We start from the raw sequence: 27,496 nt of genomic DNA on the forward strand, positions 1-27,496 counted from the left end.
TGCCCAGTAGGTGGGACTTGGTGACTTTCGCACCGTTTTTTGTTATTTATTTATTTCGCCGGCTGCCTCCCCAGCCTCCCGTTGCAATCCTCCGGAGCGGCTGGCGGGGAGCGGCGGGCGGCGGGCGCAGGCGGCCGGGCCGGCATGCATCCCCGCCCGCTGCCGCTGCCCCTGCCCTAGCGGGAATTACAGCCTCTCCGAGCCAGCTGCCAGCATGATTTCATCTGCTGGAGGATTTTTGCATCTGATCGCTTGAGGTTTTGTCGTGTTTTTATTTTTTATTTTTTTTCTCCCTCTGTCTTTGTTTCCTTCCCCCTTTCCCCCCCTTCCCCTCCCTCCATCCCCCCTTTCCTCCTCCTCCTCTTTTTTAGAAACAGCAATCGGAGATGGATGTCTCTCTTTGCCCTACCAAGTGCACTTTCTGGAGGGTATTTTTGCTCTGGAGCATTTGGGGAGACTATCTGCTTTCGGTGCTGGCTTGCCCTGCTAATTGTCTTTGCAGCAAGACAGACATCAATTGCAAGAAGCCGGATGATGGGAACCTCTTCCCTCTCTTGGAAGGGCAGGATTCAGGCAGCAGCAATGGCAACACGAGCATCAATATCACGGACATCTCAAGGAACATCACTTCCATGTAAGTGGGGGTCCCCCCGGGCTCTCCCGGGGCGCCGTCCCCTCCCGGCGCAGGGTGCGGGCTGGGCTGGGCTGCCTGTGCCGGGCTCAGGTGCCCTCGGCATTGCTGCGCTGCCTGGCAGGGCTCAGCCCTGCTTCCCGTGCAGAGGACGCAGATCCGGCTTTCCCCCTTCCCCCCCCGCACCCCTCCCCCCCCCCAAAAAAAAAAAGGCAAAAAAATAAAGCCCAGCAACAGTTTGGCCAAGGCTTAAGTGGAATAAAGTAAATGAGATCTGCTTCCTTAGGAGGAGAGAGAGCAGCAGGCAAAGATGCTGAAGCTGCTGCTGTTTGCTTCTGCAAGGCGGGGGGGGGGGGGGGGGAGGAGACGGGACGGACCCCACAGCCACATATATACCCAAATTGGGCAAGAAAAGCAAGTTGCGAGCTGCTTGTTCTTTTTCGAGACTTTGGATCCGATGAGAATGTCATTTATTTTTCATCCGCACAACAGAAAATGCTCCCTTCCCTGCCCTGGCTGAGTGTATCTGGGGATCTGCGGTTTCGCCTTTTTAATGGGAAAAAAAAAAAAAAAGGACAGTGAGATGCCCCTTAAGTAGCTTATTTAACTCGCATTGTTATAATTCTGCAACTCGCTGTGGTGCTGCGATAGGATTTGTGTGTTTTCCTCACGGGGTGGTGGCGGTCGGGAGAAGCATCGGAGCAGGGAGATATTTTTAGTTGAGCACTTTGCGTTTGTTTGCATGCTTGTTTATCTGGAAAATCAACTTGAAGTTGCATTATCCTTGTTTGGAGAGGCAGTTAGCAAAGCCTGTGTTAATCTCATCAGCGTGGAGTCGAGAAAGGAATATATTTCCTTCTCCTGAATCCATCATGCTGTGTGTGTGAAAAAAAAAGATTCTCATCTCTTCCAATCTCTGCTTTTTATTTTCCAGTACATTTTTGGGTGAGATGAACTCTGAGCCATTTCATTATTCTAATGCTAATTGAAATGTGAGCATTTAGGGAAATGTAGCCCCCAGAGCAAGTTGCCAGTGGGAGTTGAGCAGAGAAGAGGTGGAATCCTTTATTCTGGCAGTTAAATGAAGCAAGGTTTGAAATGAGTAATGGAGGGTTATTTATTTATTTTTTTTTTTCGCCTCGATCACACAGTTGCACGGAGGGAGAGAGCTTTTCTGGGGCTCTTCCTGAGGCTGTTTTTTTTGGTCACAGTGCAATTGCAGCAGAGCCGTGGAGTAATTGCAGTGCTGCTTTTGCAGCTCTGCTTGTCACCTTTGCTGGGTAAAGATGAGGAGAACCACTTTCCCCACTTGCTTACAGGTTCATGTGATGGCCAGGCAGGTCTTCAGCAGGCATCACTGGCCCTGAGCCCCCAGCCCTGCTTTTGCCTTGAAAGAAAACCTCTGCAAACCCAGCAGGAATGGGGAAAGTATAGGGGGAAACTAATGCAACGTTCCCCTTCCTATTGCCCTATCTTTATCCAGTGTCGCGGTGCTGGAGGGACGTGGGTGATGCTGGGGAAGTCAGAGAAACTCGTGGTTTTTTCCTGCGATTGCTGTTTGTTGTGGTTTGGTTTTAACCCTTTGGGGGGCGGGGAGCAGCAGGAAATGCTGGGAAGGATTTGGAAGCTGCCAGCGTGAGCGAGTATGCGTTCTCAGATGCACAGACACGTCTGAACTGCTGTGAGAGGTAGTATTACGCGAGTCCTTTGTGCCCAGAAAATGCCTTTTCTGCTTTGAAATTGAAAATGCTGATAAGCAGTCTGTAACAAAGGGGGGGAAGATTCAACTCCAGAAACAGAGATGTTGGGTAATTTTTTTGGAGAGGAGCTTCTTTTAAGTTGGGGAAGGAGAAGGTGCCAGTTTTTGCTGGATGTTGTATGCATCTCTGCTCCACACTGAGCAAAGCATGTTCCCTCGACCCCTGCATTGCTGCTGGCCCCACACCTTCCTCCCTGGGCTTCAGGGCCAAGGCACAGGACTGGGGTGAACCCCAAAATGCTGTGAGGGGCTGAGGCTGAGTATGAGGGAAAACTTTCCCCAGGGGTCTGTGCTTCCTGGGGAGGTGGTAGTGGTTCACAGAGAGTGCTTATGGGAGCAGAGGGATGGTTTGGGTGGTGGGGCTGCTTTCTAGCAAAGGAGTCACTACTGGCAGCCAGAGTTGACCCTGTTTCGTGCTCCTGCATGGGAAGCATTGTGTCCTGCACCCTCTCAGCTCAGTGTCAGGCCTCTCCTTGCGAGCTTCCGTATAGTAGGTGCTGGGGCGAGGGGTGTGTTGAAGCCCAGCCTGGTCATCGCTGAATCACTCCTGGCATGTGGGTCTGATTCAGCTGGGCACTGAATGATGCTCCCCCTGCTTGCCAGGCTCACCAGGAGCTTGGCTTCTTCAGGTAGCTTGCCTTGTTTGTGAGCAGCGAGTGGGCACTGGGCTGGGGGGTCAGTAGGGGAGGCTTAGCCCTGTCCCTGCGGCTGGGGGATTCCATGTTCCAGCTGGGTCTTCCCCACAGGTGCTGGGGAAGGTGGTGATGGTGTCTGCTCCCTCCTGCTGCTGGTGAAAAGGTGATGGGATATGGGGCCGTGAAACCACCCTGGGGCCAAGCTGGGCCTTATTCATGTCTGAAAGACGAGCTCAGCTTGGCAATCTGAGCTTGGGTGGTGCTGATGAAAGGCTGCCAGGGCCCATTCGGAGAGCTGGAGAAAGCAAGCAGTGTGAGCTGGCTTGTTAGTCTCATCTGTCTTATCCCCCCCCAAGCCAGGGCAAAGGCCCCTCCATGCCAGCCCACCTCACCCAAGGCAGGTTCCCTAGCACTGGGGGCCAAGCCATCAGGAGCTTTTTTCACATTTCAGCAGCTGATGAGACCCCCTAAGGCAAGGATGACAGAAGGACGACAGGAGATGCCCGGCCTGTAGTGCTGCCCATGGAGGCTAGCAGGGTGGTACCCTATCATCGAGCCTCCTGTTGCACCCCTCAAATGAATGGTCTTTGCTCCATTTGCTGCCACTTCTGGTTTCCCATCCATCCCCCTTCTTTTCAGGGAGAGCAGAGCAGCTGCAGCCAGGGCTGGGTGGCTCCTGCTCCAGCTGGACTGGGGAAATGGTGGCACACAACCTTTGTGCATATCTAGTGGGATCCAGGTCAGTGGTGGAGCAGGGAAAGGGCAGGAGGTTCTTCTCCTGAGATGGAGGAGAAGGTTGGGTTGGCTGCTGTCCCTCTGCCCTTTCCCAGCCTGCCCAGAAACTTATCCAATTTCAGATCACGTCCCTGGGGATGTGGCTCTGCACAGAGATCCCTGTGAGAGCTGCCAAGGGTCCTGTCTAGCTGAGGGGCTGGCTTGACCCCTGGTTGAGATGGCTTTGGTTTGGAGTCATGCTGCTGGACTTCCCCTTCCCAATTCAGGGAGAGGATGACTGTGGGGCTTGGGTATGTTCATGCCATTGCTTTTTCTTGTGCAGCGTAGTAGCCATTGCTATGTTCCCAGCCGGGAGTGACTTGTGGGGATGTTCAAGGTTCCCCTAACACAGCCTCACCCCTGTGGCATGGGGCTCCATCCTTTGGAAGACCTCCCTAAAAAGACCAGATGCACAGGGAGAACTTCAGTCCTGGGGGTCCTGCAGGACAAAACCTCTTCTGCCCCCATGTGTCCAGCAGTTGGGGCATTTTGCCGCTTTGGGTCCTCATCCATGGTACCATGGGGGGTCTGGCCAGTACACAGTGTGGCTGGGCTCACCTGTGCTGCCACATGTCGGGGCGATGGCAGGCACTGCATGCTGGGGGTGGGCCGGGGAGTTACCCTTCTGGCAGCGTGGGCAGCGCCTGTGTGCGCCGGCACGGCGCGTGGGGAAGGACGGATGGAGGAGTTTGCCATCTGGGCCTCCCTACTTCTCAGCTGTTGCTATGGCACTGCAGAGATGCTGCCAGGCAGGCGGCAGTGGCCTGCACTTGTCACCCCTGGGCTCCCTCGAGGTAGGGAGATGTCCCCAGTATATAAAGCCTTGCTCCCTTACACAACCTCACCAGGGGAGAATGCGGCTTCTCATGACAAAATACCCAAATGGGTGGGTTTGCAGGGTTTATTTGTGCAGCTCGTAGCTGCCTTCAACCAGGTGAGATTAATTCAGAGCAACTCAAGAGGAGGTGGGTTGTTGCAGAGCACCATGGGCTGCAGGACTTTGGGCTCTCACAGGGCCAAGAGGAAGCATCTTTTTCCCCCCATGGACAAGAAGAGCAGTCCCACCCTTTCCGGCTGGGCTGTCCCTCAAGCCCATGGCAGCATCTGCTCCATCCTGTGGGCCTGGCCGGGGGTGGGAGAGCCACGTCAGAGCCGGGCACTGTGGGGGGCGAGCGGCAGTGCAGCCCCCACTTGCTGCACGATAGCTGGGACCACGTGGCGTGGGGGAAGAGTGAGGGGGTGCACAGAGCGGCAGCACCCCTTCACTGCTGGTGCTGGGAAAGGCAAGGCACCAGTGATGCCCATGTGCACCTGATTCTGGGAAGGAGGGAAGAAAGAAAGGGCAAGTATCTTCCTGGAAGGTCTGGAGGGAGCAGAACTTGCTTTGGTGGCTCAAACGGCTGGGAAAGGGGCTCCTGTGATGCTCAAGTTGGTGATTGCTCTGCTTTTGACAACAGGGCACAAACTTTCCCCCCACTCTGTGAATCAGTCACAGTGTGCCCAGTGTGTCTTGTGTGCTGCTGCTTTCTGGAGATGAAGGGCTCTGCATTTCCAAAGCCTCCCATCCTGTTGTTCCTCCCCTCTCCTGGTCCCAGAGGCTTTGGCTGCTGCAGGCACCATTCAAAAGGTCCCTAATTCAATCCAGCTTTCTTTTTCAGGGCTCTTGTTTATGCAGATCGGCTCTCCTGAAGCATGTTAGAAGGGGGAGGTGGGTGCAGCATGAGGCTGTGAGGACACAAGAGGGTGCAGAGATGTTTGCGACAAGGAGGTGGGCTGAGATGTGGCCTTGAAGCTCTAGCGGTACCTTAAGCTGTGAGCACTGGTCCTCACTGTCCCTGTATCATCCCGCTTGCATCAGGGGATCAAGTCCACAGTGGATGCTGCCCTGTGCACCAAAGTAGCTAAACCGGCACGAGGGGCACCCAGGGCTGGGTGCATCCCCTGGGCTGGCTGCTGGCTCCTTTCCTGCTCTTATGACCGTTCTCCCTGCTGACCAGTTGTGGAGGGAGGCACTTGCTTGGCACGGGCAATGTCTGGGACCTCCAGTACTTTTACAGCCCTCCAGGTCATGTGTGGGAGCAGAGAGGAAGGACCTGGGGTAGATGTGCTATAAAACGTGGTTTTTGGAGGAGTCAGCCCTCAGGACCAGGTCTCAGCTCTGATTTCCCAGCAGTGGCTGAGATAAGACTGAGCAGAGGACACCAGGCACCTGAGGGTTACAGCCCTGGTTTGTCTGGGACATGGGATTCCTTCTGGGTTGAGTCACCTGTCTTTTCATGCCAGAGTCTGCTGGTGTCTCTGCCTCTCTTGTGCCTATCCCACTGCGGTCCCCAAGTGCTCCCTAGCCATTTCTTCATTGCCTGACTGCAGAGGGCCCATACCAGCTATTTCTCCAGGGAGGATACAATTTTGGTGCCTGCCAAGACCTCCCAGGGATTTTATGAGCTGAATGTGGGACCTGAGACAGGAGGGGCTGGTGACCTGGATGTTTTCAGGGTGCATGTGATGTCTTTCCAGCCCTCATCTCCAGCAGGGTTTGGGGTGGTCTGCATCAGCTCTGCCTGCTGGCTTGTCTCCCTGGGCTTGGAGAGGTGATATGGGGATGCTTCAGGTCTAAGACAGGTGTTTCATGGCAGGGAGAAGCAGAGATGGAGGAGAAGAGACTGGGGAAGGACATACCTTCCTGCCCTTGGAGGCTTGGAGATGTGTTGCCTCTTGATAGGGGCTTTTATAGACCTTAGTTAGGGAAAGCTCTCTGGGTCTGCTCTACCCCATCAGCTCACCCCTGTGGGGCTGACACCCTCATGTGCTTTGGTATGAGGCTGCTCATGGTCTCCCAAAAGCCTGTTACCATCCATGCACCTAGCAATGCTGGGTTCTTTTAGTGAACACCCGGAGCAGGCCATGGGATGTCCCATGGGATCACCCTTGAGGAGTCCTGCAGGTAGGTTGTGCTCAGGATGCTACCCTGGCACACTAGCATGTCCTGCTCAATGCAGTGGCCGTGCTAGGTGTTGCCCATGAGTTCATGGTTGGATTTGGTGCATCCCATTCAAGGGGGGCTGCAGCCAAGCATGGAGTGAACCAACCCCTGAGCCTGCCAGGCTTCCAAAAGTGAGTGTTAATAATGCTTGTAACTCAGTGTATTATTTACTAGGCACTGTGCCATGGCAGTAATTTTGAGCTTTGGGTTTCCTGCAGTGGTTGTTTCAGCAGGTTGTGTAGGCGCTTTCTAAGCAGGTGTGTCTGACAGCAGCATGTGGGCTCTGGTCTCACCCAAATTCTCTTGCCTCTGCACCAAGGGGTGAACAGCAAAACCCCTGCTGAGGCAGTGCTGCGAGGTGAGTTTCTTGTTCCGAGGCTGCAGTTTGTGCAGGCACTTTGTGCCCCATATGAAGAGATGGGGAGCAGCAGCCCCACTTGCCCCATGCGATGCTCCACGTCCTGGAGGACTGTGCACAGGGCACCAGGACCACAGCTGCACTGTGCTAGTCTGCATGTTTTATCTCCCAGTGTTGTGAGGCTGCTCCAGACAGAGGCTATTTGTGCGGGGGTGCTTGTGCATGAGCAGCTCCGTGGATGTGCCATAACCCCCAGCCCCAACCAAGCCTCTGCCCTGCGCCCCCCTCCCCGGGCAGCCGGAGCCTGGCTCGCCCTGGGCACCCTCTGCCCGGCTCAGCTCTGGCTCATCCTCTCCCCGGTTTGAGAGTGGCTGTGCCGCTAGAGGGCAAGCGGCAGCATGAGACAGCTCAGCTCACGGCTCCGCTGGCACGGGCGAGTAGGACGATGGAGCCATGAGCCAGCGGGGCTGGTGGTATCAGGGGCAGCGTGGGGTGCAGGAGCGGCCAGGGGCTGCTGGGGCTGAGGGGTCAAGTAGCCGCTTGCTTGCTGTCAGGCTGATGCATGCCACGCGGGAGAGGAGCCTTTGCTCTGGGGTGTCTGTGCTGCCATACCCCTCTTGGTAGGCTCCCGCCTGCTCCCTAGCTTGGCATACTGGTCCCCAGGTAAGCACCCCACAGGGTCAGATGGTCCCCTGGGATCTGGCTGGGTGCTGGGTCATGGCTTTCTCCTCTGTGCTGCTGCAGGAGGATGCAGTCAGTGCATCCCCATGTACCAATAGCTCTTAACCAGTGCTGCAAGTGGTGCAGCCCCAGCCCATCTGTGAACTGGGGTGATTTGCAGATTTTGTGAAGGTGTTGTGGGGCGGTGTTTCTGGGCTGTTTGAAGTGCTGGACAATAGGTGTCTGATCCAGGTGGTGCACTGCCATCTGCGCCTGGCTTGTGGCTGTGCGGGTCCACAAGGAAGTTCCTTACAGCTCTGCCCATTTTACTGATGGGGAAACTGAGGCACAGAGTAGCAGTGCAACTGGCCTGCAAGCCGCAGAGTGGGGATGGAGGCTCTTCAGCCCAACACTGGCCAAGGTTTAAGGAAAGGCCAAGTGTGGAGGGGGACAAACAGGGCTGTTATATTGGTCCTCCTGTATTGAACATCCATGGGAAGCGTCCTCAGATGAATGTGGAGGCAAGAGGGCACAGGCTGAGCTACCTCTGGATGTTTCCAGGGTGGCTTTGATGCTATTTGCTTCTCTGATTAACCCTTTACTGCAGGAGTAGGATGGAGGACTGGTTGGAGAGCTAAAGAGGCCATGTGCTCTTCCCCAAGTGGGGAAAGGCTGAGAAGAGCCTGTTGTGAGATGGGGAAAGGCCTAGTGGTGGTAGAAAACTGGTTTTGACCCTGCAGTATCCTCCATGTGCAGCTCCTGAGGGATATCTCGTTCTCGCTGGCAGCTGGGTCCAAGATGGGCTAGTTATTTCCTTGCTGGTGATTGCCATGTGCAGCATGGTGGAAGGGCTATTACACCCAGTGGTCCTGCAACGCAACAGCAAATGTGTCCCCAGCATCATGGTATTGGGGTGGATGTGTGAGGGGAGTGGGTGATGGGTGTGGGTTAGAGCAGTGATGTTGCTTGGGGCTTGGGCCAAGAAAAGGAGATTAAAATCTCTCTGGTCCACTTAGAAGGCTGCACTGGAGTCAGTGTCCAGCTAGCAGGGCTTCTCCATGAGCCCTGCTGCATGTGCCCTTGTGCATCTCCATCCTCCATGTACCACTCTGTTTCTAGACCCTATGCGGCTGGGTGTCCTGCCCTGTTGCCCTCTGTGTGAGACCTAGCCCCTGCTTGCCTTGAAGTGTAGCACCAGGAAAATATGTGCTGTATTTTTGGCTTGTTTTCATGGGACATAGCAGCTGGGGAGCTGAAGGAGAAGCCAGAACCTGGCTGCATGCGTGCAGCCAGCTTTCCTCCAGCTGTCACCCAATGCTCCGGTGTAGGAGGTAATGGAGCCTCTTAGAGACCATCCCCATCCTGTATCCCCCCTCCAGCATGTGCCATCACTTCCATCTTTCCCTTCTTCCAGCTTCAATCTGCCTAAATGGAAAGGAAAACAGCTTATTTAATTAAAAATGGAAGTCCCAGCAGTGGAGCAGAGAGGTCAGGAAGGATTCCTAAGGGAGTGTGATGGTGTGATAGCACAGATGGGTGGCTTGGGGTGCTTGTCCTTGACCTTGGTGCTTGTTGAAACGACAACTAAATGGCCTTAGGATCCCAGGGCTCCAGGGAAGGATGCAGAGAGATGCTGAGCACAGGTGCCATCTCCCATGCAGCCCCTTCCCTGCAGCTCTCCTATAGCTCCATGCTGGATTTGGTTGTGCTGGGGAGGGCACAGGACACTGGTGCCTTTGGCTGCCCCATACTGTCCCTGAGGGACTGAGAAGTGGGTAGCAGCAGATTTGAGCATGGTGAAGTCCCCATCCTCCTGGGCTGTGCAAGGCTGTCCTTTAACTGGCTTTCCCTGAGCTTTCCCCAGGCAGTTCCCACTAGGAAATGTTAATTGGGAAAGCTCAGACAGATGCTGGGCATCTGGGTGCTGCTGAGGACCTTGCATGCGCAGGGTTTTGCCAGGACAGATTAGGAATGAGTGCTCAGCTGAGCCACAGTGATGCTGGGCTATAACTCCTGACCTTGCTGGGACATGAAGCCACATGGGGGAGAGCCTGGGTGCCTCCAGCTGCTCACCTTCTTTCTGCTCCTGGAGCAGCTCTAGCCTCATCCCCCATCCCATACTTCCCATGGAAATGCTGTGCAGTGACCTGGGTTGGGAACCAGGAGTCCTGGCTCTTTGGTCTGTGATCTAGCTGTGCAAGTGTTCCCTTGGGCTGCCTGCCCTTGTCGTGGACCACAGCTCTCCTTCTGCCTGCATCTAACCCAGATAGGCAAGACCAGCTTGGGCATACCTCGTGTCCATCCCAGTACAAAATGGATTGCCTCTGGGGAGCTCTGGTGACTTGTGTGGCTGGAAAGATCTCTCTTGCTCACCAAACTTCTTGCCTCTGGAATGTGCCTGGGTGCTCCTGGGGCAAAGATGTGTGTCCTGGTTTTGGATGTCTCCTGCCTTGCCTGTGCTCTTCCAGCCAAAATATATCACAGGAAAAGTGAGCTGAAAACCATTGAGTCACTTGGTGGCTGGTGCCGAGCAGCCTGGGAAGCAAGCAAAGTTCAGTGGGACAAGGATGCTGTTTATTCCTGGCTCCCTGGCCTGCAGAGAGCACCCTTGTCCTCCTGGGGCTCTCCTCTTGCCAGTTCAGAGAAGCTGGCTGTTACTGGAGACTGTTTCCTAGTTTGAGCCTCACATGGGTTTGGACACATCTGTACTGCTGGCAGTCTCACGGGCTGTTCAGGCTCTGCAGTGGGGAGGGAAAAGTAGCACAGAGCCAGGTCAGGATCAGGGCGGCAGCCTGGTGCTCCCTTGGCAAGGGCTGTGCCCCTTACTTCAGGTTGGGGCAGATGCTAGAGGGTGTCCGTGGGAGCATCAGAGCAAAACCTGAGCTTGGGGAGTCCATGCAGGGCTCTGATGTGGCACAGGGATGCTGGCTGGGCAGAGAGGGAGCCTGCGTGACAGGGAGCCCTGTGGGGCCTGTCACCCCGGGGGTTTAAGAGCAAGGTGCATAGTACATCTGGAGTGGATTTGGGAGAAGCAGAGTCTAATGAGGCTGAAGAGGCATCAGGTGGAAGAGCTGAGGTGTGGGCACTGAGGGATGTTGGGGTCTGTGGGTGAGGAAGGCAGGCAGTTGTAGTGTTCCTTACAAGACACTGCAGCAGTGGTTTTGGGAAGAGGAGCTGAAGCTGGGATGCTCTCATTTCGAAGCTGTGTGCATTGCCTGCCTTGGCTCTGGGCAGGGGGTCAGCTGGGAGGGAGGAGGGTGTCTGTAGCTTGTTCCCAGAGCAGCCTTGGCTGTCTGCTTGGTGGTGAGCTGCGGTGATGTGTGTTGCTGCCTGTCTTTGTGTCCTCCCAGCACTCTGCGGGTTGATCCTCTGGCCCTCGGAAGCACAAGCACTTGGCTGCTTGGTTGAAGCTGAGATTCCATCTTGTGGCCAAGAGGCACTGCTTTGGGCAACCCTGCCAGGAAACCCTCATCTCTGTGCTTTGCCCTGCCAGTGTTCTCCTCTGGGTCTTAATGGCCAGAGTCCCCAGTGTCCTCTGCCTGAGTTGTGCCTGATGTTGCTTTGTGTTGCAGATAAGCTCTCCCTTCCAGAAGGTATTTTGGTGGGATCCTCAGGCTTTGGCCCAGGCTTGTCCCCAGCCCCAGCAGGCTGCCCAGCACCCAGTGTGCTCCAGGCTGCCCTGGCCCTGGGGGAAGGATCCCAGCCTTCCAAAAGGCACGGGTAACATAGATTTATTTATTCAGAGCCTTAATTAACATCTTTAAATATTAAATAGTAAACAAACTGTGTCTAGTGGGATCAACATTTACAAACAGGGATTTCCTCCCCGCCCTCTCTGGGATGTGCGCTTGTTTTTTAAGTGTTTGGGGAGGAGCAGCTTCGTGTGGGCTCTGGTTCATGGGCAAGGGAACAACCCCCAGTGCTGCTGGTGAAAGGGGGAGAGAAGACAGGAGTGAAGGGGTATGAACAGACAGGAGGGCTGTGAGAAAGGAAGCAGAGAAGCAAGGATGTGTGCTTAGAGCATGGGTGTTGAGGAACTGTAAAGCTAAGTGCTGGATTTAGGTAATTCTCTGCAGGGTGTGCCATCCCCCTCCTGCCTGGGCAGGTGGAAGGGGACAGGCAGGAGATGGAAGTTCCTGCCATGGCACAGCTAATTGCAATCAAAAGGTGGTGGTCCCTGCAAGGGAAGGTGGTTTGCAACTGGTCTGCATCCTATTATCTCTGCAAATGGAGGCCTGCCTGGTAACGGATTACACTGGGGGTTATTTATTGGCAAAGCACTGTACAGTTTTAATTTTTCCTTTTTGCTTATTCAGGCTTTAGCTCCAGAGGAAAATAGCCTGGGGTGGCTTTGAAATGGATTCTCTCTGCCCCATTAACTTATTCAGTGAGTTTAATGGGCCTTTTTTCTCTGAGCCTTGAAGCCATCGTTAAAAGGCAGAGATTTATAAAAGCAAAGACACTCCTGAGCTTTAGTCAAACTTTGGGGTAGAGGGGTGGGGACAATGGCGTTGCTGCTGCTTGTGGTTTGGGTGAAGATGGACGGGTTTTTGTTCAGGGATATTGTGAGGGTTGGATGCTGCTGTCATACCTCTCTGGAAGTTCTACACAGGGAAGAGAAGCAGGTTGCTATGGGTGCTGCCCTGGTGCTGGTGTGTGCCAGTGTTCCTCTGCTGGGGAGATGCCCCTGAGGAGCTGCAGGATCAGCTGGGTTGTGCTGGGAGTGAGCCCTCACCTATGAGCAATGGGATGTTATCTGGGCTCTTATGCACTGGGACATTGCCCAGTATGACTAGTAACCTGCCTGCACTGCAAAGCTACTGTTTCTCCAAAATGAAAGTAAGAAACTTTTTCTCTTGCCTGTGCAGGCTGCTCACGACTTTATTTTCATCATGTTTATGCTGTGCTGGGCAGTGCTTGATGCTTTCATGGGTGTCTGTGGTCAATACTTGGAGCCTTTCCCCTCTCTCTATTAGTGGCAGCTGGCCCTATTGCACCCCAGAGCCGAGCAACCCAATGCTGTGAGAAATTGTGTGTCCCCTGCAGGGATTGTCCTTGCTGAGCACGTGGTCTCTCGGTGTCTGCTGCAAAATAGGGTCTGGGGAGTGTCTGGAGAATGAGGCAGATGAAATGTCTGAGTGAATTCCCTTTTTCTTGGGCTCCACTAGGACCAAATTCTCCATGTTTTATGTTGTGAACCAGACCTGGTGTCTTTTTGGGGAGCAAATGTAGAGGCATGTAAGAATCAGGTGGCATGTCATCTAGGGGCACCCTCCTGCTGGCACGGTTGAATTTTTGGTCCCTAGGCCATGATGTGTTGCAAACATCACTTCTGCATAGGCAGCCCTCAGCCTGTACCACTGACAGAGAGTAGTGGCAGGGAAGGGCTGGGGGCGACAGGCTTTCCTGGCTCGCTCCAGAACATTAAGTTGAGCTGGTCCTAGCACCTCCTGGGGTGGCAGAGGCCAGCATGGCACCTATCACACTTCCCTGAGTGTCCCACACAGTGCGGTGTGTGCTGATGGGAGGAAGTCACAACGTGGCAGAGTGGAAACCAGAGTCTCGGTGCTGGGACAACTTTTCCTATATATTTCTTTACTTTTCTTACTCCATGTGCAACTCTTGAGATTAACCCCTAGCAGTGTGAGCAGACCAGGCATCACCTGCATGTCTTTGTGCCCAGCCTGGCACCTTCCAGTTCAGGATGCTGGCTGGGGGGTTTGTGACAGCTGGAGACCCAAACATGCTGCCACCCTTCACTTTTGCACTATGCACTCGAGCTGCGCGTACCCCACCAGCCCTGCTGCAGTTCAGGAGTTGGGGGGAAGATGTGGTGGGAGAGGGAAAGGACCTGCTTGCCCAAACCGATGTGCTCAGGTTGCTCATGTAGGGCTGACCCCAAACCCTGGCTCCTGCTGGGTGGCAGAAACAGCTGGAAAATGGGACTGGAGACTGGATGATGTTACTTGTGTGTGTCTGCTGGCAGCGCTGGGATGGATGGATGGCAGACTGTGACCCCTGCCTGCCTGTTGCCAGCCTGGCAGGCCCATCCCGGCGGCGGTGAGGAGCCTTGGCATCAGGAGAAATGCTGCCTCATTGCCAGCAGATGGGCTGGCAGGGAGGGGCTGTGGGGCTTGCCAGGAGGAAGGGCCTCCAGCCTGAGGACACGTCTGAGGATTTGCTATTTGTAGGCTCCCTGGAGGGACTGACCACCAAGCTGGGCCTTGGAGTGCTGTCTTGGGGCGGTGGCAGGACAGGGATGCACTGAAATGACCTTGAGGGTACCGTGTTCAAGCAGAAGCCAGCTGCAGCCACACTGAGACGGGGAGGGTCCCAGATGCTGGCCTATCCATGACCTCTGGAGCAAGGGGGAGGCTTGTTGTAAATCCATCTGCTCCTGTGCCCCTCCCTGGGTCACAGCGGTCAGGGGAAGGAGACACTCATTTCCTAATAAACACCCATAAAAGTATGTCTCCCCTGGCCCAGTAAATCCTTGCCTCCTCAGTGCTACCTGCTGTGTAAATTGCTGCTGACCCTGTAAATCACAGTCTGCTTCACTCTACCTCCCCTGAAACTGGCACTTCCCTGTAAATCCTCTGTCCCATCATTTTTCTGCTGCCAACCCTCTTGCTCTGCCTGTGCTGTAAATCCTGAGCCCTCATGAGGATGGGGGGGATGTAAGGTACAGTGATGGGTTGATGGAGGGCAGCTGCCCCAGGATGGGTTAATCCCTCCTAACAGTGCCCTGGGACTCACTTGCCATGCCAGCGGGAGCTGGTGGAGGACGTTCTGTCTGGCTGCCCGCGGGGAAGGTCATCCTTGTGCTGGAAGCAGGACAGGGCTGGGCTGTCATCTTCAGCCCCTGGGCTGCAGCCAGCTGGGTGCAAACCGGAGGGTGTTGGTGGAGTCTGTGCCTGACCACAGGCATCCCAGCCTTCAAGAGGGCTCCTGGAAAGTGCTGCTCTCCCAGGGCATGTTTCTGAGATGTAAAAATAGCCAGCGTAAAGAGAAAAATCTTCATTTATCCCTTGAGTGCTTGGGGTCATGCTGTAGCTTAGCTTTGCTGTGCCCCTATCTGAGCTTCTTCAGTGAACACTGAAGGAGCTGTGAGCAGCAGAGGTTCCTTGCAGTAATGGAGAACCATCTCCTGAGCTTCTGCTGGATGCTGCTGCCCTGTTTCTGATCCCTGAGTTTCTGGGATGACCATGCTGTGTTTTTTCACCTTATGAAAATGCTGGGACAGCATATAGGAGCTGAGGCAAGGGCTGTGGCAGGGATGTGATCCAGGGGAGGTGTAGGAATCCAAGAATGGGGGCATCAGCCCAGTGCCATGAGCTGTGTCTGTAACCCTGGCCTCACTCCTCAGGCTGGGCATGCTGGGCTGTGCCAGGGAGTGCAAGAGGAGGTGTTTGTGTCTTTGTGGGAAAGGTTGTGGCTAGAGCCGATGGCTTGGCCCGTGTGGGAGGCTCGGCCTTGATCCAGGCTGGTAGTGCTGCTGTTTTGCTGTGGCTGGATAGGACATCCTGAGGGTGTAAACCCACCTGGCACCAAGACAGGGTGTTATTTGGAGTGCAAAATACTAAGCCTTTCTACATCTAAGGACTTAGTGAGCAGAAACCGATTATGCTCCGACACAGCTGCCTTTTTCTGTCTAACGAGCAGGAGTGAGCATTACCCTGAAATACGTGAGCAGCTCTGCCCTGCTCCCATGGAGGTCAGTGGAGCACACAGCAGAAGATGCACAGTCAAAGCCAGGATGGGATCACCATCGTGTTCTGGGATGGTGCTCTCTGCAAAGCTGCTGTGTGCACAAAGTTTAGAGACTTCTGCTTGGCTCCCTGTAGAGAAAAATATTGCAGGAGGTCTGAGTGCCTTGTGATGTGGCTTTCCAGGTGTCCCAAATCCCCAAGGTAAGAGTGGGAAGCTGTCACACCATCCTAGGGCAGGGGAGCACAGCCCTTCCTGACTCTGTCTGTAAGCCCCAAGCCTGGAGGAGCTCCTCAACCACTCAAGTAATTCAGGGTTCGGTTTATAGACGTGCTGGTCCTGACCCACCACGGGCCATGTGTGTCCTCTGGAAAGGCACTGACTGGTGTCTTTTGTGGCTTAACTCTGCCTGATTGCCCAGAGGGTTGTTGCCAGAAGACTTGCAAGAAAAATGAGGTGATGCTCTGTGATGGCTGATTCAGGCATTAATATTAACTGCTCACATTGCTGGCAGTGCTCTGCAATGGACCTGGGCTTGACCCAGCTGGGTGTTTCCTTTAGGGCTTTCTCCTGCTGCCAAACAGCTTTTTTTTTGTTTTTAATTGGTTTTTCTTCTGTATCTTGTGTCTGAGGCGAGTTGTGTATTAACACTGGGGTTATGATACCACTGTGCTCTGGCTTTGGGAGGAGGACAGAGGAAGAGATGTATATGGTGGCAGCACAGGGATGCTAACAGCAATGGGGAAGGCAGGGGGCAGCGGAGGAGAGCAGAGGCAGATTTTCAAAATCCATATAAATAGCAAAAATAAATTTCCAGCAAATGCTTCCAGTCCTTCAGTATTAAGAAAGTGAAGCACTACAGGATAAGGAAAGCATGAGCAATAACAGCAGGGATTTAGAAAGAATAAATCTCGCCAGACAAACCTGATTGCTTTTTCTTTTTGATGGAATCGCAAAATTAGTGGCTGAGCAGAACGTGGAAATCCTAATATATTTGGATTTAGCAAAGCATTTGATATAGTGTCTCGCCAAATCTTACTCTTAAAATTAGTTCAGTTTGCCTTGGATATGACGCTGCCAAATGGACTGAGAACTGGCTTAGGGCCCTAAACAAATAGCAATGGGCTGCGTCTGGGGAGAGGGGGAGCTGCGGGAGCAGAGCTACAAGCTGGCTTTTCTTATTAAACCCAAACATGACAGAGCCCCCCAAAATAATAATAATAAAACCCAGGAACACAGCTTCAGTTTGAGGCACCTTATTACAGGAACATTGACAAACTGGAGAGAGTTCAGAGGCAAACAAGGGGGAAAAAAACACCATCAGAGGGGTCAAATTACCCTTGGAAGAAGGCTGGGGGCTGAGAAAGTCCCAGGACTGGAGATGTTTTTGGGGAGGAGCAGGTGGTGGCCTGTGGGGCCAGGATGAATATTTGGGCTGTTGTTGGGACCTGGCAGAGAGCACCTCAGCCTTCACCCCCATGCAGTGGAGAATTGCTAAGCTGCCCATTTCATGGCCCTTTCCAGATATTATCAAATAAGCAGGGGAAAATATTCACCGTGACTGTCAGAAAGAACATCCCTGACTGGGGGAGCTGGGCACGTTTCCCAAGCACAAGGAGATGGCCCTGGGTGATTTCGGTCTGTAGATGGGGATTTTCCTGGATCACATGCTTGGTTGGGAAGTTGAGAGGTGATTATAGGTACTTCGAGGTGCTGCCTCCTGCAGTATCTCCCTGCACCCTGCAGGCATTTATTTATCAGGAAAAAGGCTGGGAAACTGCTGGTGGGAGCTGGAGTACAGATGTGTCCCCAAGGGAAGATGCCTGAGTCCCTGTATGTGTAGAGGCTTGTGGAGAGGTGGTGGCCCACTGGTTATTTTGCAGAGGTTGGGAAGGATAGCTTGATGCCTCTTGCCGGGTTTTATATGAGGGCTTGATCCCTGTTGGTAGACGTCAGGAAGAGTGAGGTCTTCCAGCAAGTTCATCCATGAAGGGGTCTGTCTGGCATGCTGAGCTCTTGGAGTGCTTTACCACTTGTCTGGGTCCGGGAAGAGATGCTGGGTGTGTGGAGGCGCTTGGTGTAACTGTAATGTTACCAAAAGGCAAGGAAACATGTGTCATTCAGCAATGGTTATCTCAGATCAGTGGGGTGCTAGCAGGGCCATTGCCTCCCGCTCCAGCAGGATGGCTTGGGTGAGCCAGGCCTTTCCAGTTGCCTTTTAAAGCAAATCTGTGCCGTTGGATACAATTGCAAAGAAACTTTCGGTATGGAAAAGGCAGCTTGCTAGAGGGGACGTTGCTTTGTGTAGGGAGCAGCTTGCTTGTACCAGTGAGCCAGTGTGGCAGGGCAGGAATTAGCTGGGCTGAACCAGAGCTAGGGAGAAAGCCATGGAACAGAGCTGGGAACGTCTCCTAGAAGATGGGGTGGCCTTGTGTTGATGTCCTGGTCTCCCTGGGGGAGCACAGGATTTCTTCACCCCTGCCATGGTCCTTCAAGTGGTCCCCCCATTGCATTGCTCCCTGCCCAAGGTTGAGCCTGCTGGGGGGGGGGTGGTGGGATGGGGCTGAACCAGGCAAGGTTCCGGAGGTATTTTTAGCTGTTCTAATTGTGGCAAATAAATGCCATTCTTACTTGTTGGGATTGAGCTACGGCTAAATCACAACTAGTTCTAATGATGATAATTACCGGATTTCAATATTTTTAGAAACGGGCGCTTCCTTCGTATCGGCGGCTGCCGCTGTGCTCTCACCTTCACAGATCGAAACCTTGGCTCATTATCGCTGCAGCTATTTATTTACTTACACATTTTTAACCCAGCAATGGCAATGTATGAGAGATCTGAAATGACTGGGCTCACTAGAGGAGATGTAGTCTTTGGGCAGAAGATGCAAGATGAATAGGAAAGCATCTCCCAAGGACCTACCAGTTGGATTGTTGCATTTTGGACACCCTTGAGAGACGTTCTGAGGTCTGCAAGCTTGCCCATGTCTGCCAGGGCTTAGCCCCCAAAGGGTGGAAGTGGCTGTGCATATTTTTGCATGCGTTATCGTGGTGGATCGCTGCCTCTGATTGCTGTGCATGCCAAAACATGTACACGCTGTAACTGGGACAGAGCTTAAAGGTGAGATGACAAACGGCATGAGTCCTGTAATGCTGGACTTGGAGGAGCTTGTAGAGAGAGGTATGGGAAGTTCCTGCCCATAGCAGCAGCTTCTGGACATCTTGATTTAGCAACATCCCTCTCCAGCCTGGTACTGCAGAAGGGTGGGCACCTTTTGGAGTGTGTGGGTGCAGAGCCATGCACATGGGTGGCATGCATGTCTGTCCCTGATGCCTGGGATGGGAGTGCAGACACCCTGGGCTGTATCAAACCAGCCCTATTGGACCGAGCCCAGACTGTGGATCCTCACGGGCATCCAGACCCATGCGCCCATCAGGTCTGAGACTCCCTCCTTGTGCAAGGTGTAGAAAAGATTCACTTATTCAATTTGCTATCTCTCCAGTGCCACATAAGCTGTATTGATAAATTAATCTTATATTGTTGTGACTAAACAGCCCTGCAATTTTTTACACTGTGCAGTCTAATCTGTCTTGACAGCTGTATCATTAGTTTATATTTGTTGTAATCTTATTCGCTGTGTTGGCTGTGGGGAGTTCTTATTTGAGGCGCTGTGCTGCTATGCAGGCACTGGGCACAGCCAGCAGCTCTCTGCTGGGCAACTTGGGGTGCTGTGGGATGCACCCAGGGTGCACCCAAGCAGCCACCTGGAAACCCTCCCCAGGAGCCAGCCCCAAAATGCTGCTGTGCCACCTGGTAGTAGCATCCCTAGGGCTGACCTGGCCTTGCCAAAGCATCCCTCCTACTGAGGCTTTTTGATGGGGACCCCTGGGTTAGGGTAAAGATGGTGGAAAAGGTGGATTTTGGGAGATTTGCATCTTAAGGTGTCCTGAAAAGTTTGCTATATGATGAGGGATAAGTTGTTTTCTCAGCCTGTGCTTTAGTTTTCTGTGGTATGGGATGACCACAGGTTGCTGTGGTCATCTTTTGGTCATGGGGGGGAAAAGGGCTGCAGGAGTGTGAACTGCACAGCATGTCGCCCGGGCCGTTGGGGATGTTGCATGAGGGATAGTGACGCTCACTGGCGTAGTATCATGAGATGGAGGTGGCAGTGTTACAGTGCCATGAGTGGCTGGCTACACCACCCAGCTCAAGCCTGCATTTGCTGTCCCTGGTTTGAGTGGGGCCAATTCAGGCATCTCTGCTTTCACAGAGAGACCCTTTGCTTTGCAGGGAGCTTTGTATGCAGCTTCTTTGAAAAACAACTCTCCAAAACCATGGAGCAAAATGCTGTGGGCTGTTGCAATGAGATTTCTGCCAGCAGGGAGCAAAAGAGACTGTGTGTTCCCTGGGTATGGGACAAAATGGTGGGAGTGGGAAACATTTTGGCTGCTACTTCATGCTTTAGGTCTTGAATTTGCTAAATCTGAATGGGAAAGGACAGTTGCTAGAGTGCAGGCTCCTGTTCGCAGTATCTCTGACCAAGCCTGTAAGGCTCAGTAACAGCTCAAGCTTGTCGTTCTCTCTTGAGTACATCTTTTTGGGAAAGCATTAAGGTTCTGGCAAGACTGAAGATGTGGATGGCTCCTGAGGTAGATGTGCCCCTTGTAGGCTAATGATGCAAACTGTTATTTAGACCTTTAATTAAGCTTGTGCACCTGTAAGGACTGGCAGGGTCCAACAATGCTTTGTGCTGTGCTCAGATACACCCTGGCACCAGTAACATGTCAGCCCAATGGATGGATGTTCTGTAGTGCCTCATGGTGCCGTGGCGGTGCTGCCTATATACTTCCCCCTTTGCAGGCAGGACAGAGAGTAGAGGGTGGGATGTACTGTGTGACAGCCACAGCAGCTTCGTGTAGGGCTGGTAGAGGGAGGATGGTGAAGCTTAGTGAGATCTGCACAGTGACATCAACGTTGAATGTAGGAAAAACCCTGCTCTAGGAGACAAATGGTTGGGGAAACATACGTAGCCCGCTCATTGCTGCCGCATGCAGTGATGCTTTGAAAGGAGTTTCATGTGTGGTGGTCCACAATGGTGAGGCAAGGGTTTAGTGATGTAACGGTCAACCACACAGCTCAGAAGCTCATTGCTGTGGCACCCGGATGCATTAAGGTTAAACTGCCATTTGAAGTGATCTCATGTCGGGGATGGCTGGGAACAGCCCTCGGTAGTGGCAGAGACCTGTGTTTGCATCCTGCAGCTGAGAGCCTCTTGCTGTCATTGCTAGGGGAGCTGCCATTTGTCATGGGCTGCAGGTGACAACGTGATGGACATCAGCAGCTTGAATATGCCTACTCAGCATGGCTAGAGGTAGGAGGTGGTGTGTACATCCTGGCTGGGCTCCATAGTGTTCACAGGGTGTCATGTTTTCTCTCCCAGCCATGTGGGGTGATGGAGACGGGGGTCCACTTACCCTAAGACCGGGGTTAATCACAGATGTGCTACCTCTGCCAGCATGGCAGTGGCACCTCTGTGTGCACTGAGCACAGCTGGCCTGCTGCCTACTCCCATGAAGAAGATGCGTTTCCCATTCAGCTGGTCTCCAGTTCCTGGGGACCTTGCTTCAAGCTCTAGTGGTAAAGGATGATCCGTTGTCTGCAAAGACCCTGGCAGTGTTTTCAGCAAGGAATCAGCTTGTGTAAAATCTGGATGGTCTGCAGCTGTGACTCTTGGATGGGAGGGGGAGATTCAGGGGGTGAAGAGGGTCCATTGGGTCACATAGTGCTGCCCAACATGCTGGCCTCTTTGTGAATGATTTTTGCTCTGCTCTCCAATCCTTTCCACAGCACTTGACAGTTGCTGTTTGCACCCTGCTTGCTCATTAGCTTCCTATCAGAGGTGGGGGAGGTAGGAGTACAGAGAGGGGGGCAGAAGCCTCCCTGGAGGTCTGCATTGAACTGGTTGCAGGGCCAGTGACAAAGCTCAGCTCTGCTGCTGCTGCCCTTGTCTGTGGCCACCTCCTGCTCATGGCAAGGGTATTGCTGGGGGAGACTGTGGCTTTTTGCTGTTTATAAGCCTCTTGTCCTTTAGCCAGCATGAGGATGTCTCAATTATTATGTTTGGGTTTTTCTCCTGGTTTATCCCTGGGTGAATTGCAGGTCCCTGCTCTTGACTCCCAGATGGGTCTCACCCATCAGTGCCAAGTGCTGCTTTAAGCCCTGGGTATCCCCTGTGCAGCTTGGGATAACCTCCAGTGCTGCCAGTTCCTAGGCACTGGTGTCAACTGGGAGCCACAGGGAGTTTTGGCTGGTACTGCTACGCTCCACCCATACTGATGAGACTATTTCCATAGCAACTACAGGCTTTTTCAAAGGGGAGATAGGGGAAAGATGTGAAAAACCAAAAACAACCCAGCTGAAAACTGTCATGGGCAGAAGCCCTGAGCCCTGGGGGAGGGAGCTGCCCTTGAGCATCCCAACACTGCTTTGGCTCTGAGCTCTACCCTCCCCTCTGGCTTCATCCTGCTTCCTCCTCCTCTGCCTCCTGCCTTTGCTGGGAGCCAGGGAAACAGCTAGAAAGGCTGTTAAATGATGCTTCTGGGGCAGAAAGCTTTGTGAATGTGGTGACAGGCACAAGCCTGGGAGAGTAACCTTGTGTGTGCTGTCCCAGAGGCTGAATCTGAGCCCTGACATTGCAGCAGGAGAGACTGGAGAGTGGCTTGACCCAGTGCTGTTGGTGGGCACCTCTGCGTTGATAGTGGCTTGGGGGCTGCCAGTGGGGCTTTGGGCAGGCCTGCTGGCTGTCTGGTGAGCCCAAAGGTGCCTGGTGGGAATGGTGCAAGGCTGGTGTGGAAAGGCTGTGGATGAGGACATATTGGTGGGTTGAGGCCAACTGTGTAGGTTGGTGACACCTGGTCCCAGCCCTCCTGCTGCAGAGGAGGAGGGAGGACGAAGGCAGCCCTTATCCATCCCATTGCAATATCCATAGAGGGAGAAGGAGCTGGCATGCAGAAGGGCTGTCCGCCTCCAGCTGCTGACCCTGGTAAGCCCCAGCCTGGCACATGGCACCAGGTCTTTGGCCCCAGCTGCTGCAGGCTCAAGCGAGCCAGCCCGCTCCCTGGAGGGCTGCTGGGGGCTGGCGGCAGACAATGTCTGTATTCTTTCTGTAGAATGAACTTCTCTTCACTGATAACACTCTGGGCTCACGTAGTTTGTTCTGAGGTTGGGCTGGTGCTGGGACCCTCCTGTGTCTCCAGCTACCCAGGAGCAGAAGAAAAGTTTGTGTGATTCTTTGCAAAAGAACCAACCAAACAAAAAAAACTAACCAGAAAACAACCTATAAATCCGACAGCAGCAACAACAACAAAATAATCTTGCTGGAAGGGCTTCGTCTGATGATCTGCTTTCTGGCTTTGAAATTGCTCTGTGACACTGAACAGTACCAAAAAGACATGTATCCCATTAGATACATCTTCAACCCAAGTGGTGAAAAGGCAGGCACCATCAGGAGGTGCAACCTGGCTTCCTTGCTCGCTGCATCTCCACAATTACAACTGAGCAGGACCTCTGGATCCCTCAAATGCTCCTGTGAGATTTTAGACCTGTCAGTGTAACACCAGCTTTTGGGAATGCTTCAGAAATAGGAGGTTTGTTTTCAGGAGCACCAAGCTATTAGGCTCATCATGTCTATGCTCACGTCTCCTACAAGGGCATGTGGCCTTGGGCTATGGAGAGGGGCATGCATGGGCTGCCATGGCCTGCCGGGGGCTGGGTGTCATTAATTCTTACCACTGTGGCTTTAAACCTCTGTGCAAACCCCCAAGCCTGGGTGACGAAGATGATCTTCAAACGGTGCGAGGAGAGCCTGCTAGCGAAGGGTGGGGATGTCAGCATCAGGTTAATGAGTTGCCATGTGTTGGCCAAACTGCAGTAACTCACATTTTATGCTCCTGCCTTGCTGCTGGCGTGAAGCAAAATGTAATTGCTTAACAGCCAGTGCAGCCTAACAGCAGTGTGTTTGGATAGCATGAGCTCAAGTGTTTCACCCCACCTTTGGCCCTGGTGAAGGAGGTGCCTGTGGTGAATGAAGGGCAGGGGTGGCTGGTTTTGGAGTGCTGGTAAGCCCTGGCTATGAGTGCTGCTCTCTGCCAAGGAGCTGGGTGAGCAGAGGCTTCTCCATAATTCAGTTATTCCTTTATCTAGAGCAACGGCAGACTGAGCTGCGATATGAAATAGAAACCATCCCCAGATTTGCTGTTTTCCTAGCTGGATCAGCTCAAACATAGCAGCCTGAATAGCAGTGTCTCTGGCTGTCAGTGTCTTCTATAACATTTTTGCAAGGCACTTTTTTTTCACGTTTATAAGAACAAAGTAAAGCACTGGGAGAGGGGCTTTTAAAGTGTCTGTTCCCTCCTTGCTCTCCTTTCTTCCCTTCCCTGCCTCCTCCTGCCTGTGTCATGTTAATGGGTGTGTTGGTTAGCTTTTCCTTTTCAGAGCCTGCTGACTTCCCACAAAATATCTGCAATCCTGGGAAACCTAGAGCTCCGAGTCACCATGTCTTTAATGTGTGCATCCCCCTGCTTGTGAGTGATACTTTTGCTCTTACACCTCTGCAACAACAGCGACCCAGTGTGTAGGAAAAACTGGAGTGGGAGGAAAAGATGTGGGGAGGGGCCTTGGCTGGGGAAAATGCGACAGAGCCCTTCTCATGGGTGATGGAGAAGCCCCTTCATTGCAGCTGGGGTGGGTGGGCAGAGCTGACTGTAATGTATTTGCAATGCAGATGCAAGCTTGGATGGGTTGTGGTAGTTGGCTCAAAATAAACTCTGTGGAGAGCTTGCCTGGTCCTTTGGCTTTAAGGGGAGAAGCTGGTGTGCTGGGTAGGCAGATCTGAGGTGCTGTGAAGGTAACAGGGATCCCAGCAAGTTGTCTTGCAGGTTGGAGCTGTTCTGCCTGTGGCCATCCTGAGCGGAGCGGCTGGGAGCCTGGCCTGTGGCCAGCCCAGCTGGGCATTGCTGCCCACTTGTTTGAGCTTCATAAACATCTGAGGAGCCAAAATGCTGGTGGATCAAAGTTCAGGCTCCTTGGGAGCCTTTTGGGAAAACAAATGCTTCGTGGGAGCGGGATACGAGTCCAAGAAAGATTGGCTCTTCTCTCCCCTTGCTTGGGCAGCAGCTTTCCCTGTGTTCAGGGTGTGTGGGAAAGCTGGAAATGGGATGAGTCGTGCTATGAGGGTGGTGGAGTTGTGGGGGAGCGGAGGAGGATAAAGTGGGATGGGGGACTGAGGGATAGTGTTGGATTCAGCTGCTAAACAGCCATAACCATGCAGAAGGAGAGAGACCCAAATGGCACCTGCAGTTTGCATCTCTGAGCTCTGGTTTCCATGCTGCTTTTGGGATCCAGGCATGGGAGCAGTGGGAAGGATCTGCCTGACAATGTGCAGCTACATTGAAACAGTATTTGGGATGAAAGATGATGTGGATGTTAAAAGCTCCCAAATTTAGACTCCCATAGATGCTGTGGTTTTAGAAAGCGTGTCTGCAGGCTTGCGTGGGTGGGTGGCAGCGGGCAGGGCCAAAAAAAGCAGCAGGTCTGGATTAAGGACTGCGACCCCCATCCATTGTGGCACTTGTATGTCCCTGTCTCTTGCATCTGCTCTTGCTGGAATCCTACTCCTGCCTCCTTATTCCCAGTGCCGTATATCACAGTAACAGCCAGTTTGTGGAAGATTTTTTCTCCTTTTCCTGCTTTGTCCATTTTCCTGTCTTTAAGCACAGCATGAAGTGCAATGCATGCATGTGTCTGGCAGTGCTGCCCTTTGGGTCCTAGATGAGCTAACATGGTCTATCAGGACATTGTCTTGCCCATCACCAAAGCCCCATACCTTTTTGAGGGGGCTCCTTTCCACCACATGTTCTTTGGCACTGTACCGTACCAAGAGTTATTCCTGCCAAGCTGAACTCCAGTGATCCCGTACCTTTAGTACATCTCCTTGTCTTGCTATTGTCTGTAGGCACTGTGCTCCCCAGGAGAGAAACACAGCTGCCTTGGAGCAGACCTTGGAAGCTCTGTCTGCCTGTATTAATTTATATATATATTTTAATTTCTGAAAAGCCCCAGACCTGTTCAGAGATGGGAGTGTGATGGAATCTGACCTTCAGTTTGAAGTTGCAGGGAGGGTTTAACTGGGCAGAATACTGAAGCCAATTTTGACCAGGGTGCTGCTTCCTCTATAAAATGCCATTTGATCTTTGAGGACCACAAGATGCTACACACTGCTGGATCTCACTACATATGAAATCCTATGGATAAAAACATCCTTTCCTTTGACAGGACAGGTGCCTGGGGAGCTGCTTAAAAACAGGAGCTCTTTTGGTCTCCTGCACCTCATAAAGCAAAGGGTGCTGCCTCCCTCTAAGATTTGTACTCAGTGTAAAACTCTTGGGGGAATTGTTTATTCTCCCTTTGGATTGCCTTCTCATTCCAGACAGCTGCATGGCTGTTTTGGAGCAGTGGTGTGATTAGATGAATGCAGGTTGATGTTAGCAGTCCTGAGCAGGAGCCTCTGCTCCATGTACCCCAGATGCATGTCTAACGGTGGGAAGCACCTCTCCAGGCACAGGGGACTGGCTTTGCAGGCTGTCCTGCTGGAGAGTAACAAAAGAAAAGCCCTTTTGGAGAAGTAACATTTTTTTGAGTCTGCCACCCAGAGGAAAACAGGAGCAAGCTAGGGCTGATGCTGCAGGTAGGGGCTGAGCTCTTGCCCTTACTGATGCTTCACTCTGCTGGTTGCATTTGTGTATTTATGTCCATGCCTGTGGGACTAAGGTTCTCCTCTCGTCTCGTTCTCTCTGACTGTGGGTGGTGTCCGAGATTGTGTAAGGGTCAAATAGTGATAGGCAATAAATAAGAGGTGGGGAGAGAGCCTGCAGCAGCTGGGAGGTGTTGAGATGGCAGGCAAGGAGCCAGGGCAAAGCCAGGAAGCCCAGCCTGTACACAGAGGGATTCAGCATCACGGTCCCCCAAACCCTGCTTCCTGTGCAGGAGGTGTTGCAGCTCTTAAGAATTTCCTCCTGAAGCTTTTGCACTGTTGCTCATCTCTGATAAATGAGGTTTCTTCAGCTCTGGGGTGATTTTGGACACCTCAGTTCTTGCTCAGGACCACAGTGCTGGCTTCTCCCAGCACTAGTTGAGTAATAGTGATGGGATATTAAGGAGAGTAATTGTTGTGATGGCAGTAGCACTGCTCCCCACAGAACTTCAGCTCTGCTGTCCCACTTGCACCTATTTCTTGCTTTCTGGAAACAAGTGACTGGGTATAAGCCTTCCTGCACTGAAAAACATTGGATGTAGTTTACAATAACAGGAACATACTGCTAACCGTGTGCTGCAGCAATCTGTCCATGCTGGGTCCAGGCAGCCCACTGTCCTCTAGTAATGCTGACACATTGTCCCTGGAAGGGATGCTCTCTGCTCCGTAAGTCACCAGCCAGAGCTGGTGTGGGATGTAGCGGCTGCCCCGGGGTGAGCTGGAGGCTTGTGGAGATCATAGAGGGGAAATGGGTGAACACATAAACATGGGGCACAGTGCACCCTGTGCCTGAAAGGATCTCATGTCCTCAGGGATAAAAGCAAAGGGTGCGATCCTGGTCCTGTTGGCAGTGCTGTCTGATTTTTTTTAAACCACAGGTCCTTTCCCTATCTGCTTTAGGTACAGCTCCTATACTTCCTTATGGGTGCCAGGCAGCATTGCCTAATTGCAGTGCCTGGAAAAAACATGCGTTTCAACAGAGCTTGAAGCTGTTTCTCAGGGTATCTTCCACAGTAGATGTCTTTATATGCAAATCTTGTTAGATATTGCAGCTGTAGTAGCTCTTCTGCACCTAGTGGTTGCTCCTAGCCAGCCTGGGGCCAGGCAGATGCTGTCAGGGTGAGAGGGAAACTTGTCTGGCCTCATCTGAAAGATGTCCTGCAGGGTAGTCTTATTCT

General features: G+C 52.9%; 1 protein-coding gene across 3 annotated transcripts in view; it reads left to right on the forward strand.

Moving 5' to 3' along the window:
• The first annotated feature begins 280 nt into the window (after positions 1-280).
• The window catches only part of NTRK3 (neurotrophic receptor tyrosine kinase 3), a 218,698-nt gene continuing 191,482 nt past the window's right edge, over positions 281-27,496 (forward strand). For 2 of the 3 annotated variants that reach the window (XM_075100595.1, XM_075100594.1), the window contains exon 1: positions 281-634. In XM_075100595.1, coding sequence (XP_074956696.1) covers positions 387-634 — 248 coding nt within the window. In that variant the 5' untranslated portion in view covers positions 281-386. The remainder of the gene's footprint in view (positions 635-27,496) is intronic. The other variant, XM_075100596.1, reaches the window with a different exon arrangement.

The sequence above is a fragment of the Phalacrocorax aristotelis genome, chromosome 7, assembly GCF_949628215.1.
Source record: "Phalacrocorax aristotelis chromosome 7, bGulAri2.1, whole genome shotgun sequence".
NCBI classification, from domain to species: Eukaryota; Metazoa; Chordata; class Aves; order Suliformes; family Phalacrocoracidae; genus Phalacrocorax; species Phalacrocorax aristotelis.